We start from the raw sequence: 23,763 nt of genomic DNA, 5'->3' as shown, positions 1-23,763 counted from the left end.
TCTGTTCTCCCCAACTTATTTTCAGTTCAGTTCAATTTAGTTCAATTCAGTTCAATTCAGTTCAATTCATTTCAGTTCGACTCTAGACAACACTTTTACTCTCACATATCACTATTCATTTCAGTTCAGTTCAATTCAGTTCACTTCAATTCAGCTATTTTATGCCGAAGAGAACAGGCCCTAGCTTTTCCGCATCTGAAATGTTAAACATCGCCCAAAAATTACTTAACAACGCCCCGATCTCACCAAATATTTCCAACTTTACCCTTCACTCTTTTTCTTTTCTTTTCCCAAACCACCACCTCCATTCCCACGACCACCACCAAAACCACGCAAACCACCACCGAGGCCACGCACACCACCAAATAAACCACACACACCACCATGAGCAAGCCGCATAAACCAAAAAAAAATTGGGGTGATCCGTCGCAGAAACGTCCGGCTTGGACGTCTCCTCTATGGTGGAAATGTCCGAAAATTTTATGTAACTTTACGTGTTTATTGCTGAAGATATTAATAGTCAATGTTATGTATTGACAAATGTAAAAGTCAAATGGTAGAAATTAAAAAAGACAAATATTGTTCATAACATATCATAGAGACATTACCAAGTAGTACTTGGTCTAGTGGTAAGGAGAGCACCCTTCCAACCACAAGGTTGGGGGTTTAGTCCCCATTAGAGACACTTTGAGGGTAGGGACTCCCCTTATCCTTCCCCCTCACTCTCAAGTGTGTGGTCCATTAAGATCCGAGCGGGGTCCCGACCACTTCTTCTTACCAAAATAAAAAAAATATCATAGAGGCATTATCATTCTATTTCTAGACGCAACTTTTAACCCGAAAAATCCAAAGTTTATCCACCTATGTCCAAATTTGCACATGTGACAAAGAATAAAATAAAAACTTTCAAGTATTGAACATTTCTTAATCTTTATTATATAAGTCAAGGGAGGAGGTGTGGTGTCCGCTTTTGAAATGACTAAAATCCTCTAATAATTTAAAACAATATTTTTCTTTTTATAAAAAATTGAAAAATGAGAATCAATGAAAACTTGCCATATGAGTAGGTCAAAAATGGAATACGCAATACCATTAATAACTTGAAAAACTAGACTGACACAATCAATTCACGAAATCAATTAGAATATTCAACCAAAAAAAAGTTTAGTAATATATCGTGATAACATGCTATTTCATATTTACAAAGTTCAAATTATATGGTTTATTAACATTTATAATTGTTAAAGAACTATACTAAAGTCGCTGAAAAGAAAATATTAATTCATCGACCAAATTTCACAGTGACGGTATTGAACAGTTAAAAATCATTCACCTTTAATTTAAAAAGATAATGACATCTACAAAATAACCTTAATAATTTACATCACTATCAAAATAATTTTAGATTAAAAAAAAACATGTCCATTTGTATATAACTATATAAGATTGTCGACGCACGCATCGCATGCATATGCAACTAGTTATACCATAAATAAATTCCGACGAGTTTAGATTAGTTATTTCAAAAATAAGTTTCAATAAATTTAAAAAGGATCGAGCTATCCCCATCAAAAATCTGAAAGTCCAAAAAGTCTGTTATTTTCATTTGGGCTTAGATCTATTTTTCTATTAGGCAATGCCATTTTACAAATGATGAAAAGCACAAATAAGATGGATCGACCCTGGCTAACCACTCGAGTCGAGGCTCGATGGTCTCTGTTGGACCTGTATCATGGATTGATAATTTAAAACTCCTAACATCAATAGAGATTATTTTTCTAATCTACTTACAATTTGGATTCCTCAAGTCCATTTAAATTTATTTTCCAAATTCAATTAGTATTTCAAATATTTTTCAAAGCATACCTAAACAAAAATATTTTAGTTTACTTGTATCCTTAAAATAATTCCTTTAACTTTCAAAATAGTCAACCTTCTTTAAATAAATAAATTATTTTAAAATAATTATGTTTAAATATAAATATATAAGGGATGTGCTATATACAGCAAAAAAAAAGCTAAATACAATAAAATCTATTAAAAGACTAACCTATCTTTGAGGGGGTCATCTATAACAAATGACCCCCTTAAGGGCGGTCATTTATGACAAATGACTTCCATAAGGGGGGTCATCTATGATAAATGACCCCATTTCCATAATCGTAGCCCGGAAAATATAAAATATGACTTATGCGGTAAAGGAAAAAGTATTTGTGGGGAGTGAAATTATATTTTCAAATTTGCTATGGGGTGAGTAATAATTGTGCAATTATATTATTAAAAAAAAAATTAAATTAACTATGGTTAAAGTTTGATATAATTTTAAATGTTGTATTTAGCTTTTTTTGTTGTATATAACACTTATGATATATAAATATTAAAATATATCTATAAAATTTATAAAATTACGAGAAATTACAAACCATTATTTGCATTTGAGCATTATTTGAGGGAAAAAATTCAAATATTTCTTGTTAATTTTTTTTTTTTTATGAAAAATTGGGTTGTGCGCCTGAAGCGAGTAGTATTTATTTCTCTGTCTTCTGTCCTCGGTTCCTGCTTTTTCAACTTTTGTCAATGGAGGTCACTTTGACAACTTTCTTCCTGACAACCCCAGAACCCTGCTAAAATCTAAACTTTTCTGAAAAGTTAAAAAAGGTAATTCTATGTGTACGTATTACTAATTTGAAGACCCAAAAACCCAGAAACTCAAACAAAACTTAACTCGCCTCACATTTCCACTTTTATTACTGAATTCCTTTTTCCTTAGGTATGATCGTCGTTTTTTTTCTTCTTTTTGCTGTAATACTTTGTTCTTTACCAATTTATATCACTGAAATCTCCAACCTTCTCATAATTTGACCTGCATTTCACTTGAATTATAACCATTTTGCCCCTTCCCCTGTTTTCAGAAACCTCAAAACCTAACTATGGAAGTTGAAAATCATGGAATTAAGAACCCTAAAGTTGTATTTTCCCGGGATTTTCCACCTGATTGTGGGATTTCAAACTCATCTTTCAAGGGTTTCTCTGCTAAGAAGTCTTTTCATCATTATACAAGAGATTTTCCAACTGGGTGTGGTCCAAATGCTTTAAAAATCACCCAAATTTTCACAGAAAAACTTTCAAGAAGTGGGAAAGATTCTGATTCTCTTACATGGAGGCGCTATGTTACTGCTATGAAAAGTAAAGTGGGTAATGAAGTAGTTACAAGAAACCCTCAAACTTTGAAGGGAAAAGAACTTGTTTTCAACAACAATTACGATGAGAAAAGATTAGGAGAGAAGAAAAAGGTGGTTGAAATCAAACAAACCCAGAAATTAAAGGTTAAAGAACCAGTTTTGAGCAATTCTAAGGAGAGAGAAAAAGTGCTTGAAATGCTGGCATTGTTTAGGAAGAGGCTTGATGAAATCTCACAAAGTGGGAGGGGAATTAGGAGGGTTGATACAACAGCATATGGTGAATTGAAAAATGAAGGAAAGATTATGAATAGGTCTGCATTGATGATTGGGTCTGTGCCTGGGGTAGAAGTTGGGGATAAGTTTCATTATAGGATAGAGTTGTTGCTTGTTGGGTTGCATAAGCAAACTCAAGGTGGGATTGATAGTATGGAGTGGCGCGGGAGTCGATTGGCTACTTGTATTGTTGCTAATGAAAGGCATTTAGACAAGATGAATGATCCTAATGCCTTGACTTACATTGGGGAAGGCGGGGTTCTTAAGCGCCACGAAGTTGGGGTTCCTCCTGATCAGGAGCTTAAGGGTGGGAATCTTGCTTTGTCGAATAGCATGAAGGAGAAAAGGCCTGTTAGAGTAGTTAGGGGGCTCAGTTCCGAGAAGAGTTATGGTCAGAGGGTATTGTATGTGTATGATGGGTTGTATGAAGTGAGGGACTGTGAGAAGAAGAAAGGGCCACAAGGGAATATGATCTACCAGTTTCATCTGATACGATGCACCGGACAGCCTGCAGTTCCGTGGCTAGATTGTAGACGATATCGTTTTTGAGGTTTCAGATTATGCTTTTTTGTCTGTGCAGATAGGGGAATGCAGTGCTTGAGCTCTTTGCATTGTATGAAGATGTTAGTTCTTTTGTTCTAGCTTAACTTGCATTATATTGCCTAGCATCATAGCATGTATGTGATTGAAGAGATATCATTATACTGATGAGCGAGCTGTCACACTTTTTAAAAAAAAATTGAAGATAGTTTGTAGGAGCATATGTAGGTCTATATGAAGCTAAAAGGGTATTTAGAGACTTAAAAGTGATTTTGTCAAACTTTTGTTAAACAGTGAATGAATATATGGTGTTCTTTCTTCATTGTGGTTGTATTCTTCACTTCTGACTTATGAGATCTTCTATTTTTTTGTTCGAAAGCTTTGGATCCTGTTGCAGTACTTCCACCAGATAATTTTCTATTAACTATATTTGGCTGCTAGGGTGGGGAAAGGGTGTGGAGACAGGGAGGTCTTATAAATTGCTGTTGCTTGAATATGTTCGAAGGTAATGGTGCTACTTGAAGCATAAGAGCAGCTGATATTTTGGCCATCATCTTTTGTGGTGTTGCACATGGAAGATAAATGTACCATTTCCCTTGATCAAAGATAATAAGAATGATGGAGGTGTTTTTATTCTTCTAACCTGCCTATAATATAAAAACTTGCAAGTTCTACCCATGCTTTCCTTTTTTTTCCAGGGAAGGGTGGGTTGCGGGTGGAGGGGAGATCAGGAGATATTCCATGGAGAGAAGGGTTGGACAACCAAATTATACATCAAAATATGTGTTTTCTGGCAACTACATGCCTCAGGTTGATTAAATAGGTTTAGATCCAGGTGCTTCTTTCTGACACTGACCAATATCAGCATCATAATGATCAGGGGCTTATGTTTCTGATCATCCCGTTTATCTGGAGAGCAAGACTTTCTCTTCCTCTCAGTATTGCACCTTCAGCATTTATCATTTCTTTGAGAGGAGATTCCAGTGGCTGGAAAAACTGCTACCACTACCATCATTTCTTTACTCCATTTTTTAGGCCTCTCCATTAGACTCTGTTTGTTTAAGGGTACTTCATACATGTAACAGAACAAAGTGAGTAGCCAACACCCCGGATCAGATCTACTTATTCTAGGCGCCAAGTTAGGGGCTAATCTGACTTTGCACTTTAGATTTGTGGTATGGTGTCAGTATCTCACGTTATTTTACTTTTTTGGGGGGAGAATCTGCTTGATGCTTAATATTTCTTGGTTTGTATCTGTTGTATAGTTTCTGTCTGATATGATATACTTCTTTGTTACAGTAAAGTTATTGGTTATATGGTTTTCCACCACCATGTTGACTATGGTACTAGCCATTCCTATCAGGCTCATGCTTGAAAAGTAAGTTCTTGTCTTCTCCAGATTTTCTTCTCTATATTGGCCTTTTTCTGTCACTTTATGATAGAATAATTGATTGGGATTCAACAAGCACTGAAAACTATTATAGTATAAAGCTTTCATCTGTTAGTACAAGTGTTCGTTAAGTGTTAACTATTCTCTGCTGTATGTTTTCCATGTTGTCTCTGAGTTCACAGATTATTCTGATGCTTATCTTTTCCAGTATGCCCTAGAAAATTATGATTACAGCGTTTTAAGGCAGATCATACTCATATTCTATGCACTAGGTGAGAGAGTGAATGGTAAATGCTATATCTGGAGCAATGATATTCCATACCGGGTATGTACCAATACCATGGCATTTATGTAATTTTTATGACAAAAGTAGTATTAAAAAATTATAAAAAAAAATATTTTCACATTTTTTTGGGAGCTTGTTAGTTGAAATCTTAAATCATATCTGGGCTACATCAAATCATATCAGTTCGCTATTAAACATATCTAAGCTACATCTAATCATATCAAGTAACTGATATGGGAAAAGTTGTCCCATACCGGGTATGGGACTATACTTTCTCCTATATCTGAGCGTTCTCTCCAGCTGTGATTTTAGTTGAAATTTCATTCCGGTTACCTTCCCAAAAAAGAATCAATCTGTACAGTATTTACGAAACTGTATGATGTTGATTGTGGAAAGCATTTGACGGACTTGAGTCTTGAGTTTTTATATTCCATGAGGGGAAAAAAGGTTCCTGGAGGCCAGTTCTGAGAATTCCTAGAATGTGTCTACATTTGTCCAGTTATGATGGTCAACGTGGCCAAATTCATTTTTTTATTGGGGGGACGTGCCCAAATTCATAAATGTGATAGTTCTGTGTGAATCTTTTAATAAATGGAGATGAGACGACATTGAGATTCCCAGATTTGGTACATCTTGTTTGGTATTCATGGTTCTGTGTGCTTGTCTTCTCGTCTTTGTAATTGTAGTGACGATTAATTATGGTTTCAGAAGACTAATTATAGTTTCAGGTTTTGGAATTATAGGGACCGTAAGCAAATACAAATTTATATCGGTTCAAGAACTATCTGCTTCCATATATTGTTACGGAAGGTGTATGCTTTTTAATCAGATTTATGGTGGCCATCTCTTTTAAGGCTACTGTCTTTGCACAATTGCACTTTGGTTGTTTCTAGACAGTTGTTCCTTAGGGATCTCTTTAGTACCAGTACTTCGGTCTGTTGGTGCATTGTGTAAGTGGTTATTGTGGCATTCTGTTGGTCTCTTCTATGTGGACCTGCCCAGATCCTTCCATCTTTGGTGCAGTTGATTATAGTGGCATATTGACATTCATTTTGTGAGCTTCATTTTCATATGGTTCCTCCTTCAACGAATAAACGCTTCCAATGGTGTCATTATGCATTGTTTTTGTTGTTCATTACTGCTATCTGTTTGTCAATCCCAGCATCTAACATCCTTCTTTTTTTGTTCGCATACTGTTAATGCTTCTAGGTAGAACAAGATGAACAAGGGGCAAAAAAGGTTTTTTGTTTCTTTGATAGCTGAAAGCTTTTCAAAATTAGCAAATTCTGGCTTCAAAGGGATGTTTATGGCAAGATACTGATAATAGTGGTTCAATCACACTTTGAGGAGCTCAAAGCTGGTTTTAAAAGATCTGGCTTATATCTTAAAGATACAGATCAGAACGTGATCCGACGGATGTGGTAATAATTTAGCTGTTATGAAGTCTCTTTGTCGCATACTAACCATACTCACTGAACCTTCTTTTGTTCATTGCTGTTTGATATTTTTGTTACTTTTCTTGCTCTTGGGTTGTTGCACTCTGTTGACATTAGTAGGTTATGAATCTTCTTTGCTAGTAATTGTTCCTTCCTTTCAGATCTGGTAATGTATGTTATCTTGGGAAAAGACGCACAATATGGTAATCTTGTGCTATCCTGCTGACCTCTTTTTGCGAGTTGGTCCTTGACTGAATAGACAAGTAAAAGTTGGAATATTATAGTAAACACTGATAAGTGTAATACTGTCTGTAAAGATAAGAACAAGATGATTGTTCTGATTTGAGAAAGAAAATCTCACAGTTTGTGAGAGAAGAATGTTTTGAAATCTTCTATCTGAATTACAAACTAACTATCACCCTTTATAAAAGAGGGAAGGAATGGCAGCTGTACAAAAGCTAAACAGAATGTTTAACCAACTATAACAAACTTCTAACCACCATAACAGAAAATATCTATTATATATATAATGACATCATATTTACTTTATTTCTGATAAATATGACCTGTTTTAAGACTTAAGACTAAGAATCTAGTATCTACTCTTCAATTTTAGTTTGGATGAGTAGTATTCTAAGATTAGAGCCTGTAATTGATGGTGATGTAGTATCACTTTACCCCTAATATTAATTTATTTCCCAACTCTAAAATCTCAATGCATGTGCTACTTACACGACAAGCATCCATATGAAGAGTCACTTGGCATAAATTCTGAATCTATCATCACCCTTGTATTTGTGAATTCATTACTGCTTACTGTTGACAGAATTCTTGTTTTCTTTTAGGAACTAGATTTCAAGCTCCATTAGATTCCACTTGACAATATTAGGCATTTCATGTTAAATCTTATTTTGTGGTAAGATTCTGATTATATGATGTAATCCTGTGCTTCTATAGTCCATTTGATGCATATTTTCATTTTACAGTAAGTGTATCTTTGCAAAGCTGTTAAGTCTATATTATGCCTTTGTTATTGTCAAAGTCTTGGATAAGACAAGTTCTTTGTAGATGGTTTCCTTAGCTGGTGCCTTTAATCGTCGAACACGTGTTGGACAGATTGAATGGACAAAGAAAGTAAGAAATTTGAGACTTCCCAAATGCGTCGTCTTAATCAGAAATATCGAACACTTTCTATTGATTGAGATGTTTTACTTAAAGAGTCAAATCGTTTTCAAACCTTATTTTGTATTAATAAGAAGAGCCTGCACTTCTATTTGGAGCAATTGTCAATCTTCTCCTAGCCTTATTCTTACCCTCTTCTCCTAATTCTCTCACCTCAATCACTTTAGGTTGTTCAGCCGTCATGGAAGAAGGCCAGGCTCAAATATTCAGAGGAGTAGTTCCAAAGAAAAATGGAAATTGGGGTGCTCAAGTCAGCGTGAACAGGAAGCCATTGTGGCTTGGAACTTATGAAACTGTGGTAGAAGCTGCTAATGCTTATGATAGAGCCAATCTGAAGCTTCGTAGACTTTCAGCTCTTAATATTCCATGGTATGATAGACCTCAAGAGATAGAGTTTCAAAGTATGTATCCTTTTGCAACCGTCATATCCATGATAAAAAATGGAACGTATACGCAGAATTATGCATATTTCATGACAGATGAGGCTATTCTGGCCAGAAATCAATGTCTTGCTGGTGCTAGGAACAGACAACAGAGTTCTGGGGAAACTGGAATTAGTGGTGTCACAGAGGTGCATAACCCAGTTAAGCTGTTCAGTGTACGAATTGGTTAAGATCTAGAACTGATCCTTGCTCCAATTGTGATCCTCTAAATCTATGTTATCTCTTTTCGTCAATGCTGTTATATGGATCTCTCGTGTTTTGTGTGTTAGTTTATCAAATAAGGTTTTCCATGTATGAATGTTTGCATTCTTAAAAAATATACGAATATAAAAAATCGAATGTAGAACGCCAGGTTAATATTTATTATCATCACATTTTTCTTGAAGGGTACATGTGAAGTCCAAACTAAGTGCACAGATGCTGCTGAGGCTGATAGGCAAAGTCCCTTTATCCATCAGTGGTGTTTAAATCACTTTTTCAGTCAATGCAGTAAGAATAGTTCTAACTTCTTTAGTGATTTTTTTCTATCACAGGTGCTGTAGATTGTAGCTTGAAGTTCTGATCTCAGCTTTGACCTATTTATAATACCTTGCGTTGTTGGTTACAATATGAGCACGGAAACCTCTAGGACACAAGATTTCCCCTTTTGTAGAACGTTTACGTTCTCGAAACCCCAACTTTTTTCGTGCTACTGAAGCCCAGAAATAAATGGAACATAAGGCTTTCCTATTCCCAAACCATGTCCCTCAAAACCCTGTCATCTCTGTGCTTTCTATAGATTGGTTTTTTCCCGAAATTGGTCTATCAAACAAGATTTATCTTTTGATCTTTGCTGGGGTTCTGTCAAAATAAAATAAAAATATGTACTGGGAATGAGATGTTCTTGCCGATTTCCTTATCTGTATTGCAGAGTACCTACTCCCAACTTTTGGAGTAATCTTTTTGATATCCAGGTATGCTTACTTGCACAATTGCACTCATTGTCTTTTGATTATGTTGTGCTATTTTCTTTATGCTATATATAGCTTAATTCTCTGTATGCCTATTTTTACATACTCATTTGCTAAACGACGTCCTAGAATTTCCTACTAACGCCCTAAATACAGTATTTTTATATTGTAGTTATATAGTTGTAGGCTTGTAGCCATAAGAGAACTCGCCTTTTTTTTTTCATTAATAAATAAATATGCTTTCCCATTTTGAACAAAAATATTATTAACCATCATACTAGAATAATAATCTAGCTAGTATACATAACATAAGATTGAACTACTGAACCTATCCACAAACTATTGTTAAATTCGATCACATCACTACAATCCACTATTTCACTATTATTCAAACTTTCCAGTATGATTCCAGATTCATTAACTCTAATGGGTCCAGTTGGATTTTGTGCTACCCAAAAATCTCCATTACCATTTCGATTAATGTTATCTGGTTGTCCAGTAAGTTTAATAAACTCCTCAGAAGTTCCAGCACCAGGACCTGTGAGCCAATACCTTTGCACTCGATGCAATGTAGTTTCAGCAACCAGAACAAAATCTCTGTTCTTGCTTAATGCTACTCCATTTGCAAATGATAGGCCTTTAAGCAAAACGATCGTTCGTCCTGTTTTTGGATTATATCTCATCAATCTTCCGCTTCGATCAGTTGAATCTATTGCTGTATACTCCCTGTAATGTACAATTCATTGCAAAACATGTGAATTAATTTGGGTTATTAGGAAATAACAATATGCTACATATCATTGAATTGTAATTAGTGATGGCCATTGGTGCGGGCTGGACGGGCCGGACCATGGGCCGTAGTGGGCTGGGTTGAGATTTCACAGCCCAGGACCGGACCATGAAATCCATGGGCTGGGCGGCTTGGTCCGTGTGCTGAAAAATCTAGGCCCACACCGGTCTGTTACCGGTTTTCACGGTTGGTGGGTTTGGTGGGCTGAACCGGGCTGACGAGCCGACATGAGAATTTTTTTAAAAAATTATTTAATCATTGAAATTATTCATTATTGTTATATAAAATCTTTAAAATGAATTAAAAATATATACAAATATTAATATTAATGAATAATTTCATTATTTTTAAATTTTATTGAATTATAATATATGCAATTTGATTAGAATATATACAATATGATTAAAATATACACAATTTGGTTCAATATTTACTTGGATTGGGCTGGTTTGGTTCATGGGTCGGGTTGGACCGGATTCATGGTCCGGGCTGGGCAGTTTTAGTAATGGGCTTTAGTGGGCTGGGCTCAAGAAATCTGGCCCCACCCCCCACCAATTTCACGATTCGATCTGCACTGGACCAGACTTTTTGCTGGCCCGGCCCACACGGCCCACGAGGTGGGCTGGGCTGGATGGGCCGGATTGGCCCGCACTGTTGGCTATCACTAATTGTAATATAGACTATAGTTATGTACCATCGATGATGATGAGAACTACTATCTGTAAAGTAAACATCACCGCTCTCAGAGTCGATATCCAAGGCATTTAGAAATCGAAATAAGATTCCTTCGGCAATGGTGGCAACTGAAGTTGCGATACCGCCATTGCTACCAACCTTCACTAAGCCAAAGCTTGAATCAGCAATGTATAATTCACTAGTTACCATGTTGAACTTTAGGCCTAGTGGTCTGCCACAATATTGCTCTGCTGGGGAGTCGTTAAGCCCATCACACGAATTCGACCTAAAATCAACTCAAAATTAATAGATTAGCAAATTATCCGGTAGAATAGTAGAAGCTTGGAGTTTGTCTTGTAACTTGTAAGAGATCGCCTATTTTTTAATTAAAATTAGACAATGATAAGCCCAATATTAAAAAGAGAATTAGCTCAACAGTAATTATGTTAATTATTTCTATGACTAATTTAATTCTTTTATTTACTAGGTCTACTTTTATATTAAAATTAGATCGTCTCTTTTAATAATTTTTGAGAAGGTTGAAGATAACAGGTTGGATATATAAACCAAAGTTCCAAATACACTACTTTTGTTTTGAAAAGTAAGAATTTATCCACCAATCCTATAAAATCTTACATCTTGATTGATTGATTTATTTGTTAATTATTCTCTTTAAAAACTATTATATCTTCATACAATTTACTATTAAAAATTAAAAATTGCTTGAGATAAACCCACACTGACTGGAATATAACAAAATAATATCATTTCAAAGGATGGTATCCCGTAATAGCAAAGATACTGGGAGAATATAAACACAAAAACACAAAGGATAGGAGCTAGCTCAAGTGGGTAGAGCGTAGAGGTGATCATTTTGGCCCGGCCCGACCCGTTTTTGGGCCGGGTTTTGGGCAGAATTTTCCGGGCCGCGGGTCGGGGCCGGCCGTATTTTTTTGGCTTTGGGCAAGCCAAAAACGACTTTTTAGCCTATTTTTTGGATCGACCCGTTTTGGCCCACAAAAGCCCGCTAATTTAGGCCCGAAATAACGAGCTTTGGACACAAAAATTCGGCCCGAATTTAGGCCCGGCCCGACCCGACCAATGGGTAAATTTTTTTGCCCCGGCCCGGCCATGATCACCTCTAGTAGAGCGCTTCCCCTTGGCCCTAAAGTTAGGGATTCGATCCTTACCCCCAACATTATACTTACCAGCCAATGTGTTGGGTTAGCCTTTGGGGTTTGGGCTGACTTAATTAGCTAATTAAAAATAAATAAATAAATAAACAAATAAACACAAAAACACAAACGGAATACGACATCTAAATCAAGTTTATGTTAATAAAATATTTATTAAAATTGCAAACCATAAAACAACATATCATTACATAAACATACATACTTACTCCGTTTCGTTTTAAATGTAACAAAAGTGTATTTTATAAACAAAAAATACCCCTAAACGGAGGAAGTATATGGATATATGCACTCTAGAGACCCCATAAAAACGTAAAAAGTCCGTCAAAACGAAATAAAAAAACTCTCTCCTTTTCTCTCTCTAAAACCCTAGCCTCCCTTACCCCTTCTTCATCAATTAGGGGGCTGCCATGGATGTTTTCATCCATGGTAAACCCCTTTTTCCCTTTTATTTTCAGTTTTTAGTTCATTTTCTTGTTTTTGTTCAATAAATTAGTATCTCTTTATGAGATTTTCTCAAACCCTTTTATGGGGTTTTTAGTTTTTGTTTTGGAAATCTCCTTCTCCCCTATGGGAGTTGTGAATATGGTTCTTTTATTTTTAGGTATGAGAAATTATTCTCATTGGTTGAAGTTCGAGACTCAATATGAAGAATTAGGGTTTCACAACTTCTATAAAACTATGGAAGACTATTGGAGTACGTTCATCCCAAAATTTCCGCATCTGCAGATCGTATGCCGAACCAGAGCGAACTCACAGATTGCATTGCTTCAGATGAAGTTTTTATTAAGGCAAAATTAAGTCAAATATGCAATGTTTACATTTCTCGGGTGATATGTATTTCTATTAGAGTTTTATGTTTTTCAGAAATGACTTGTAAGTGTCGTTTGGCGAAATATTAATGAAATCTCTTTTTTTTTTAAAAAAAAAAACGTAAAAAGTCCCAACTTTGATAATATCAAGTTTGCACATAAAAATAAACATGTAAAGAACTTCGGATAAAATCTATTCTTTCACAAAAGTCAAGATTAGTAGAAAAGTACAAGTATTGTACCTATATGGACTGATTACTGCAAAGACTGTCCAACCAAGTAAAGGACCTTGCCACTTGAGTATCCGACCATCGGAAACTCCAACGTACGGACCACCTCCTTGGCAATCGAATGCTATAGACTCCGGTGCAACCGCGTTGAGTCCAAGAGGAAGGTGATGATATTGTCTTACATGAGGTTGAGATGGAAGTCTAGGTTGATCAATTACAGGTCGATATAATATAGATTCATATGGTGCTTGAGTTTGAAGGGAGAGTTTGGTAGAAAGAAATAACAATGATAAGAGGAACATAACTTTCTGCATCTTTGCTATTTACTATTTAGGGAGAGAGCATGTGAGAGTTCCAAGAGATCTAATGCGATGATGTATAATTGTATGGTATTTGAAGTCGTGGGTTGATTGATTGAGAAAAGAGTTCCCAAGGGGAGTATGTAACATTTATAGATGAACGTTCAGATGGACTTGTAATAAGAGTGCAGGAGTAACCCAACTAGAAGTAGTAAACCATGTAGTGTGTGGGAGTGGGACGGATGTTATTAATGGATTTATATCACATGATTCCTATCTCGCATATGAAAAAGGACTAGTAACTATCTTTTTTTTTTTTTCATAAAAAAAACACAAAGGACTCCATTTGTGTCGTAATATCAATGTAAAAGTTTGATCATGTAGGATTGTTAATTGAGCGAGTTGATCGAGATCAGGACTGTGCTCGACTTAGTTCAAAAACCAATTTACTCTCGTGAATTGGTTGTTGTTACTCGTGAAACTCATCATAGCCTTACCCGACTTGTGATTGACTAATTGTTGAGTTATACTTGTAGTTCGACTTGAGTTGTAATTGCCTAATTGGCTTAACCATGTAATTTTTTTTTGTGATAGAATAAAATATTTTTTGGGTATACGTTGCAAATGGATATTTTATCTTTAATACGTTTAATGCAATTAGGACTATCAGCTTGTAACCTGCATATATATTGAATTATGGAAATCACTCCAAACAAAAACAAAATTCCATATTCTAGGCTATGCGCCCCACCCCTTTGCTTCCACCCTGCTCATATAGCACCATTAGCGCCCCCTGTCCTAGTCGCAAATTACCAAACGCTTCACCATGACACTCGATGCTGCACAACCTCTGATTAACCATATATAAAAATCCATTTCCTTTGATTGTTGATTGTGAAAAGGTGCAATATTCGAATTGAATTGAGTTATTTGAGTGTAATGCTCACATAAATCGTCCTAAAGCTCCTCGTCCAACTGATCGATATATCTAATGACTATGCAAACATCTTGATTCTATTAGACACAATGGATCGATAGTACTATGTCTTCAAATCTTCTTTAGACAATACTAAACTTAAGGGGATTTTTCAAGATAACACAGCAACTCGAATCGTCTATCTTATCTTAATACTCTTTCTCTTAATTTTCTGATGTTCCTCCTACGACCAACAATTGAAGAATCTCTCTTTTTTTTCGTGACAACTGGAAACATACAAAATCAGATAAGGCTACCATTGAAGCGAGGAACATTAACCTGTTACGTAGAGCCGCTTTCGCTAGGAGATGTGCCGGTGCAACCCCATCCCTGCTAACTTTCTGCATTTTGCAGCAGTCAAAACAACTTCCTAAGAGCTTGAAGTCTGAATGAGTGCATTGAACCATAATATCTAAAACTTTCCGAGATCTGAGGTTACAAACCAGGAGCTCCGAGTCAGTATTAACTAGAATTGAAGGAAAGGAAATAGCATTAGCCCATCGCAAAGCTAGGAGACAGGCTGTTGCTTCCACTTGGAGAGCCGAGGTAGCATATAATCGGTGGTAATGAGAAGCCACAGCCAGGTCGTCACTATCATAAGCAACCCATGCTGCATAGGCCGCCAGCGAGCGCTTTTCCCATGCACCGTCAACTACTATAGTGATCGACGGGGTAGTTAGTACTTATTAGTAGACCCGACCCCAAAGTCGCATAGTTAAAACCCGACGGAAGGCTAGGCCCACTTATATGATTATGATGTTGTAGATCGCGTCGGAGAAACACCTGGTGTTGTTCTCGACTTAGAGAAATTTGAGTTTGTAGGCTTGGATAGTAGCACACGTTTGTTACGAAAAACTTGTTCATTGCGAGTCATCCATATAGCCCACAGAGTACCTATGAAGTCGGGTAGTAGAGTACCGTCAATACCATCCTCCGCTCGAAGCTAAATGATGCGCTTCTTTAACCATTTGCGGAATGAAAAAGGGGGGTTAGATGGAAACGGGATCCCCAAGTGACTGCCATCCTAAGCAGCAGTGCAAGGGGGCAATCATAGAAAAGATGTGTTAAATATGACTTGAAATCTTGTGAATGGCATAAGGCTAACTTTGAATGCACATATCTCTAAATCTATAAATGATTTTGATGTGATTCAAATTGGAGGTGATAGCTTGTTCAAAGAGCTTTCCAACGATAGGTCATATGCCCAATTTCGATGAGAAACGAGAAAGTTATGACTGTTTTACGAAAAACTGACGAAGCTGTTTCGTCCCGGGCCCGACCGGGCGGATTTCGCCCGACCGTCGGGCGGTGCGCAGTTTTGAACGCTGAACGCGTTTTTCGATATATTTTTCGTTTTAAGTTATCTTTTAGGGTTTGTACGGGTTCCTTATGATTATAAAAGGGCTCTTAGTGTTCATTATTATTAACACAACTTATGAAACACTTTTAGCCTCTAGATTTAGGACTCTTGTATTATTCTCTCTGATTTTCTCCATTATAGTGAAGAAGCTCTAATCCCCCACCTGTGGATGTAGGTCAAATTTGACTGAACCACGTAAATCCTTGTGTTTTTGTTTGTTCATCTTTATAGTTTTCTCACCTTCATTATTTCATTGATTTTATGTTCCGCATTAATCAAACTACAACACATCCGTTATAACAAACTAGTATCAAGAGCTTGGTTGTTTTAAGATCTTAAGTGTTTAGAAAAAGTTTGATTTTTTCATTATGTCAATGAAGTACAATATTGAGAAATTTGATAGGCAAGTAAATTTTGGCCTATGGCAATTAAAGATGAAAGCCATCCTGGTTCAAAGTGGTTGTTACAAGGCTTTGGTAGGTGCATCCAAAAAGCCTTCGGATATGACGGATGATGAGTGGGAGGATATGGATTTGAAGGCACTCTCAGCAATTCATTTAAGTCTATCTAATGAAGTTTGAGAGAGGTTGCCAAAGAGACGACTGCTGCGAGTTTGTGGTTGAAGTTGGAGTCACTTTATATGACAAAATCTGTGACCAACCGTCTACTACTAAAATCTAGACTTCATGATCTCAGTCTAGAAGAAGGTAAACCGCTTGAGTCTCATTTAGATGAATTCTTCTCTATAATTATGGATTTGCAAAATACGATGTTGAGATCGATGATGAGGATATGGCTATTAGGTTGTTGTGTTCTTTACCACCTTCGTATAAGCACTTTCGAGATACCTTATTATATGGTAAAGATGATTTGAGTTTGCAGGATGTTAAGGAGGCCTTAACTCAGAGAGATTTAATTGACAATAAATTAGTTAATAAATCTAATAATTCTGCTAACACAAATGCTTTTGCTGCTCATGGTGGAAAGAATTCGGAAAAATCTGTAACTATTGTCATGTGAAGGGTCATATTAAATCTGAGTGTTGGAAATTAAAGAAGAAAATGGAGAAAGGTCCAATGAGGGTCAATCTGCAAATATTGCCGACGCTGTTTTTGATGATGATCTTGCACTTAGGGTTACAAGATTTGGGGCTGCGGTTTCTACGATCTCTTTATGTTTGGTGCCCTTTTGAGATCTCTTGGTAAAACGAGAAACCGTGTGGATTTTGCTATGGAGTCTATGATAGATTGTTTTGAGTTTATAATAAATTAGCAATCTTGGTTATGCATTAGATTTTGTTCTAGTTATGCTATTTCTTATCTCAAATTTGGTACTTTTGTGATTATAAGTACAATTGCAATTTAGAAATTATGTTGTTGCATTCAGTTTCTAGAATTGCCTTTGATTTGTTGTTGAGATGAAGAAGTGTTTGAAGAGAGTTTGGTCAATTTAATGAAGCATGCTAGCGTTGTGTGACTTTATACTCTCGATCTAGGCCATGTGATGGTTTTGTATACGGATTTTGTGTTCGAAGACGCATCGGTACACAATTATAGAAGATGTCCGTTTTCTGGATTGCCTACAATGGGTAGGTTTATGGAATTTTGCTTAAGGTGGAGGTTCTATGGTGTTTTTTGGTTGAGCATCATCTTTTGGTTTAAGGTGGAGTTACCTTGTTTGATCGGTTTCAAGTCAAGGTGGAGATTTGTTAAATATGACTTGAAATCTTGTGAATGGCATAAGGCTAACTTTGAATGCACATATCTCTAAATCTATAAATGATTTTGATGTGATTCAAATTGGAGGTGATAGCTTGTTCAAAGAGCTTTCCAACGATAGGTCATATGCCAATTTCGATGAGAAACGAGAAAGTTATGACTGTTTTACGAAAAACTGACGAAGCTGTTTCGTCCCGGGCCCGACCGGGCGGATTTCGCCCGACCGGTCGGGCGGTGCGCAGTTTTGAACGCTGAACGCGTTTTTCGATATATTTTTCGTTTTAAGTTATCTTTTAGGGTTTGTACGGGTTCCTTATGATTATAAAAGGGCTCTTAGTGTTCATTATTATTAACACAACTTATGAAACACTTTTAGCCTCTAGATTTAGGACTCTTGTATTATTCTCTCTGATTTTCTCCATTATAGTGAAGAAGCTCTAATCCCCCACCTGTGGATGTAGGTCAAATTTGACTGAACCACGTAAATCCTTGTGTTTTTGTTTGTTCATCTTTATAGTTTTCTCACCTTCATTATTTCATTGATTTTATGTTCCGCATTAATCAAACTACAACACATCCGTTATAACAAGATGATGGCATGTTTTCACCTCCCCCAGGCATATAGAGCAATCAGAATTCTGCCCGATGTGCCATTTATTCAGATTAGCCTGCGTGGCTAGGCTGTTATGGAAAAGCTTCCATATGAAGAGTTTTCATTTTGGCATGATGTTCGAATTAAAGAATCTCAAGGATCAATTGGCTCATGTTGATCATCCAAGTTCTGAGCAAAAAAATTAGTGCTGCGACTTGTTTTCGACCTCCTCAATTACATAATTTGATGTGTTGTTGCTACGATGATCCAACAGACAGAGCCATTATCATCCTTTGAATCTGCCATCGCTTGATTCTCGAAGAACCGCAATGTGCACAAGACTATAGCCGGCAAAATAGACTTGTACATGTTGACCCGAAATACCCGACCTCCAACCGAAAACAATGACCTGAAATAGAACTGAAGCCTGATAACCCGACCCGAAAGTAATATAGTACCGACCCGAAATCGACCCAATAATGAAGACCCAAATCCCGAAACTGACCCGAAAAATTGCCATATTAGTTACTTTTTAAACAAATTTAAGGAAATATTGTCATCAAATACTATACTTCCTTCGGGTTTTTTTTTTTTTTACATGTTACACTTTCTATTTTAAGAAGTTTCAAATTAGATGTTACACTTTTATTTTGGGTAATAACTTGTCTCAATCTCTCTCTCCTATCACATGTTTACATAGGACTCTTTTGTTTTCTTTCTCTCTATCTCTTTCTTCTTCAAAAATTGCCGAGGAGTCCGTGATTTGAAAAGTGTAACATGTGGAAAAAAAAGGAGGAAGTATATGATTTAGCCACTTTCCATTAATTATTTAAACTACGTCATTAGTCTTATATGTGTTTTATTTATTTGCGAGATTGAAAACCCAATTTAACCAGACCTGATCTAACCTGACCAAATATCTCATGGACCTGTATCCGATCGAACCCGACCCGCCTCAAACGTAAACCGAACAAAAAGTTGACCCAACTCGTATGACCCGTTTGTCACCTCTACACAATACCAGTAGTATTGAAGAATCACGACCTGCACAAGACCAAGGGTCGTCTCGAAATTCCTCCTTCCTTAATTTATGTTATTAAAGTAAATTAATTCAAAATTTTGTTTGAAAAAATATGTTATAAAATTAATAATGAAACAATTATCGTATTGGTCACAAGTTTATATTGAGTCCTCTACTCGTGTGAAGCTTTTTCTTTTTTAAAACTTCAAACATAAAATTACCGACAAAGAAATTTGTTCAAACTAAGGGTAAGTTTATCCCTCATATTCAATACTACACTTCAGACTCTGCCACATCAGTTTTTCACTAATTCAAATTCACTTCAAACTCTTTATATTATTATACTTTATCCCCATACTCTAATCAAAACTCATTTATTCATCAAAACATAATCTGATTTTTTTTTTATATATAATTGGTTTGATATTTTTTAAAAAACTCACCCAATCAATATTTGACATTTGGCAAGGATGAGTCTTAAGTTGAGTCTTGGAAAACAAAACTCAACTCAAGACTCTCCCTAGTCTTGCATTAATTTATCCCTAAGACCCATGAAAATCTTGTTTCAAGACTCTCTCAAGACTCCCCCTAAGACTAGGGATATTCACACCCTAAAGTCAATAAGTTAAAATGAAAGAGATGTTTTTAGAATTTTAGTCCAAAAAAGTGTATATGTTTGTAATTTGAGCTATACGGAATAGTCTTTCTTCCCCTGCTTAAGACGCCAGGATTGACTTTAAGACCTACTCGTGTAATCTGACCAAGACTGATGGGTGTCTCTGTTTTTTGGTCTTATTTGTGTGATATTTGAAAATCTTGGTTGTTAAAATTTAATTTAATACTTCGAAACAAAGGAAAAGTATGCAACAGAGCTAGAAAACAAACATTTATTTAATTATTGCGAAACTGATCCAAAACAACAATAATTCTATAGGATAAAACTCAATTACTTGGAAATAGTACATAATTGATGATTTTGTTTAATTTCATGATTAAATTTAATCAGCTGTGGAAGAAGGAAGCCAAACACTGGATCATAAGCTTAGCATTCTCACAAGTAGGATTAAAAACCTGAAATGAATGACCTTCATCTTTAACCTCAAACAATTCAACATTTCCACCATATCCACTTTCTTTCAACCCATTATAATACAAAACACCCCAATCTACAATATCATCATTTTCACCAGTAATCACCAGCACTTTTTCACACCCTAAATCCTTCAAACTTGGAGCATCTTTCACTGATGGATTAATCATATAATGATTAGGTCCAGCACCTGGATAAGCAAGCTCCCAAGTATCATATGCCCTCTCCTTATTAAAACCCATGTCGTGTTTCGGGTCCCGTGTTCCGACCCGTTTAGGCCCTAGGAAGTATGGATGACAAAGATATATCCCACGTAGTTTGATACCATTGTTTAAAGTCTCTGATCCTGCTCTCATGGCTAAGTTATGAGCTATGTTGGCTCCTGCACTGTCGCCTCCTACGAAGATTGTGTTGAGATCGCCGTGGTTGGTGATCCATGGCTCGTCGACGGACGCTAGAGAGTTTAGGGCGGTCCATCCGTCGTCGTAGGCTGCAGGGAGAGGGTGTTCGGGTGCGAGACGATATTCGACGTTGACGATGAGTGCATGAGCTTCGGTGGCTAAGAAGTTCATGTAGCGGTGCTCGGTGGAAGAAAAGGCGGACTTGAGGCAGAAGCCGCCTCCGTGGAAGTACACTACGATGGGGAGTTTTTGGTTTTGTTGGGTGAGTTTAGGAAGGTGGAGTCTGGCAATGAGGTTAGTTGTTGGCGAGAGTGTGATGTCTTTGGAGGCGACGCCGGTTTCGGGGTCTTCTAGGGTGGCGGGGACGGTAGGGGGACCCCAGAGGCGCTCGACGGAGCCGTCGGTGTACACTCGGATGAGGGGGGAGAGATCAGTTTTTAGTTCTTTGGTGGTGGTGGTGGAAGACATTTTGGGTTGAGTAGTGATGACTGATGAGTTTGTGTTTGATTGATATGTGGTGGAAATGTAATGTTGTGTCATTGTTTGTATTTTTATAGTCCTAAACTATAGGAGGTCATTCTTTGCTTATCGACGCCAAGATTGACTTTATAGAGAAAGACACTGATTTATCGTTTATTGGCCTATGGGTGTTGAAACTAGATAGTTTGTAGGAAGATCTTCTAGACTTCGTTGCCAAACAAACAAATACATGAAAAAAGTTTTTAGATATTTAGGGTGCATTCTTTTCACCTTAATAAATCAAGTTTTAGGTCTAATAAGTTCAGATAAGTTCAGATAAGTTCAGATAAGTTTCCCCCTCAAAAAAAAAAAAAAAAAAGTTCAGATAAGTTTCAATCAGGTTCAATCAGGGCAATAAGTTTCAATCAGGTTTAAGAAGGTCCAATAAGTTCCAATCAGGTCTAATAAGATCCAATAAGTTCCAATCAGGTGCAATAAGTTCCAATCAGGTCTAATAAGGTCCAATAAGTTCCAATTGCTACGAGTTAATAAGGTCTAATAAGTTTCAATCAGGTCCAATAAGGTTTAATAAGTTCCAATCAGGTCAATAAGTTTCAATCAGGTCCAATAAGGTTCAATCAGGTCCAATAAGTTGAACCAGGTCTAATAAGGGTGCATTCTCTTCAATTTCAGGTCCAATAAGTTCAGATAAGTTCAGATCAGTTTCAATAAGGTCCAATCAGGGCATTAAGTTCCAATCAGGTGCAATAAGTTCCAATCAGGTGTAATAAGTTCCAATCAGGTCTAATAAGGTCCAATAAGTTTCAATTAGGTCTAATCAGGTCCAATAAGTTTCAATAAGGTCCAAATAGTCAGTGATCAATAAATATTTGTATATTGTCCATTATTTTATTATTCATATTACTATTAGTTGATTATGTTATTATTAAAATTTTTGAATTAAAGTAGCATAATGTATAATATTATACTTGTATTATTGTCTATTATTTTATTATTCATATTACTATTAACAAGACTATTAGATATATTAATGGTGAAAGTTTAGATAGGTAAGTATACTATGTGGTTGCCATATACTTCTATCATACAACCATTCATCCAAAATAATGTTCAAATTATACAAATGTATAATGCTTGAGATATCAAGCAAGATTGAATATTTCTTAAAAAAACTGTGATCATCTTTTATTTTAATTTTTTAAAAGGTACTCCCTCTATTTGTTTTTTTTATCTTTCTCACTTGGAATCTTGACACTATTCATGCATAGAGAGAATCTTCTCAAATGTTCTCAATTTATAAGAAAAAACATAGTCATGTGGGGTCTTGTTTGATTCGTCTCAATTAGTACTTTATTAATATTCAATTGTTATAATTTTTACTAATATATAATGAAAGTTATTTAAGTTTTAAAATGTGCATTGGAAGACGCGTACAAAAAAGTAGGAATGATAAAAAAATAGAGGGGGTACAAATTTACTTAGATCGATCTTATCTAAAGTATCAAGTCTAGGTTCAACACATTAACTTCCCCAACACTAGGAATTACATTATTTAATTTTCTTTCGTGTTGGTTGGTAGATTAAGGCTTTCAAGAAGAGTTTCCCAAGTATTGCACAAAGATCACTAGAAGCCTAATACTATGTATGAGAATGAGATGGCATGAGCCATCATAAAACGCTAGCAGTTATAGACACTTTTGTCTATAGCAACTAACCTCTTTTTGCTAACATTTATGTGGCAACAAATAATTAGCACACATGTCACAATATTGTTTATCCAAAACAAATTACTTTTTGCAATTTTTAAACTTGTATATCTCAAGAAATATATTTTAGAAAAAAGTAAAAAATATACCAATATTCATATATTTTTATTCTCTACAAATAGACATCTATTTTGATAAAATTTCATCATATATCAGTTTTAAAATTTATATCAGTTTTAATTATCTTACGTCAAACAAGTGTATTGTTATAAGAAACAAGTGTATTTTAACAAGAAACAAGTGTATTGTATGGGGAAACAAGTGTATGTTAACATGAAACAAGTGTATGTTAACGAGAAACAGGTGTATTGTAATAATAAGAAACAAGTGTGTTATAAGAAACAATTGTATTTTAACAAGAAACAAGTGTATTGTATTAAGAAGCAAGTGTATGGTTATAAGAAACAAGTGTATGTTAACATAAAACATGTGTATTGTAATAAATATATGATCATACAAGTGTGTTATAAGGATAAGAGTAAAATAAACATATGATGAAATTATATCAAATGGATGTCTATTTGTAGAGAATAAAAATATATGAATATTGGTATATATTTTATTTTTTTCTAAAATATATTTCTTGAGATATACAAGTTTAGAAATTGCAAAAAGTAATTTGTTAATATTGTGACATGTGTGCTAATTATATGTTGTCATATGAATGTTAGCCAAAAA

The 23,763-nt window shown here is 35.8% G+C and overlaps 4 protein-coding genes across 5 annotated transcripts; 2 read left to right on the top strand and 2 right to left on the bottom strand.

The window, feature by feature from the left end:
• The first annotated feature begins 2,489 nt into the window (after window positions 1-2,489).
• LOC104892801 (histone-lysine N-methyltransferase, H3 lysine-9 specific SUVH6) lies at window positions 2,490-9,071 on the top strand. 2 transcript variants are annotated; one of them, XM_019249500.3, is made up of 4 exons: window positions 2,490-2,770; window positions 2,913-4,078; window positions 6,881-7,092; window positions 8,457-9,071. In XM_019249500.3, the coding sequence occupies exon 2, from the start codon at window positions 2,931-2,933 to the stop codon at window positions 4,002-4,004; it is 1,074 nt and encodes a 357-aa protein (XP_019105045.2). In that variant the 5' UTR covers window positions 2,490-2,770; window positions 2,913-2,930; the 3' UTR covers window positions 4,005-4,078; window positions 6,881-7,092; window positions 8,457-9,071. The 2 variants fall into 2 exon arrangements, with proteins under 2 accessions (XP_019105045.2, XP_048500872.1); XM_048644915.2 differs by adding an exon at window positions 5,295-5,373 and having other exon boundaries at window positions 2,490-4,078.
• LOC104892802 (AP2/ERF and B3 domain-containing transcription factor At1g51120) lies at window positions 8,471-8,902 on the top strand. The gene has a single exon (XM_010678808.3). The coding sequence runs from the start codon at window positions 8,471-8,473 to the stop codon at window positions 8,900-8,902; it is 432 nt and encodes a 143-aa protein (XP_010677110.2).
• Window positions 9,072-9,916: 845 nt separating the features above from the next.
• Window positions 9,917-15,322, bottom strand: LOC104892800 (protein STRICTOSIDINE SYNTHASE-LIKE 10). The gene is made up of 3 exons (XM_010678806.4): window positions 13,395-15,322; window positions 11,167-11,433; window positions 9,917-10,408 (listed from the first exon to the last, which is right to left on the bottom strand). The coding sequence occupies exons 1-3, from the start codon at window positions 13,694-13,696 to the stop codon at window positions 9,973-9,975; spliced, it is 1,005 nt and encodes a 334-aa protein (XP_010677108.2). The 5' UTR covers window positions 13,697-15,322; the 3' UTR covers window positions 9,917-9,972.
• A 4,899-nt stretch (window positions 15,323-20,221) lies between these two features.
• LOC104892799 (2-hydroxyisoflavanone dehydratase) lies at window positions 20,222-21,404 on the bottom strand. The gene has a single exon (XM_010678805.4). It carries the CDS (start codon window positions 21,377-21,379, stop codon window positions 20,351-20,353), a length of 1,029 nt encoding a protein of 342 aa, XP_010677107.3. The 5' UTR covers window positions 21,380-21,404; the 3' UTR covers window positions 20,222-20,350.
• Between the last annotated feature and the right edge of the window lie 2,359 nt (window positions 21,405-23,763).

Source organism: Beta vulgaris, chromosome 5, assembly GCF_026745355.1.
Source record: "Beta vulgaris subsp. vulgaris cultivar EL10 chromosome 5, EL10.2, whole genome shotgun sequence".
Lineage (NCBI taxonomy): Eukaryota > Viridiplantae > Streptophyta > Magnoliopsida > Caryophyllales > Amaranthaceae > Beta > Beta vulgaris.
This window is presented reverse-complemented; position numbering and strand designations above follow the sequence as displayed.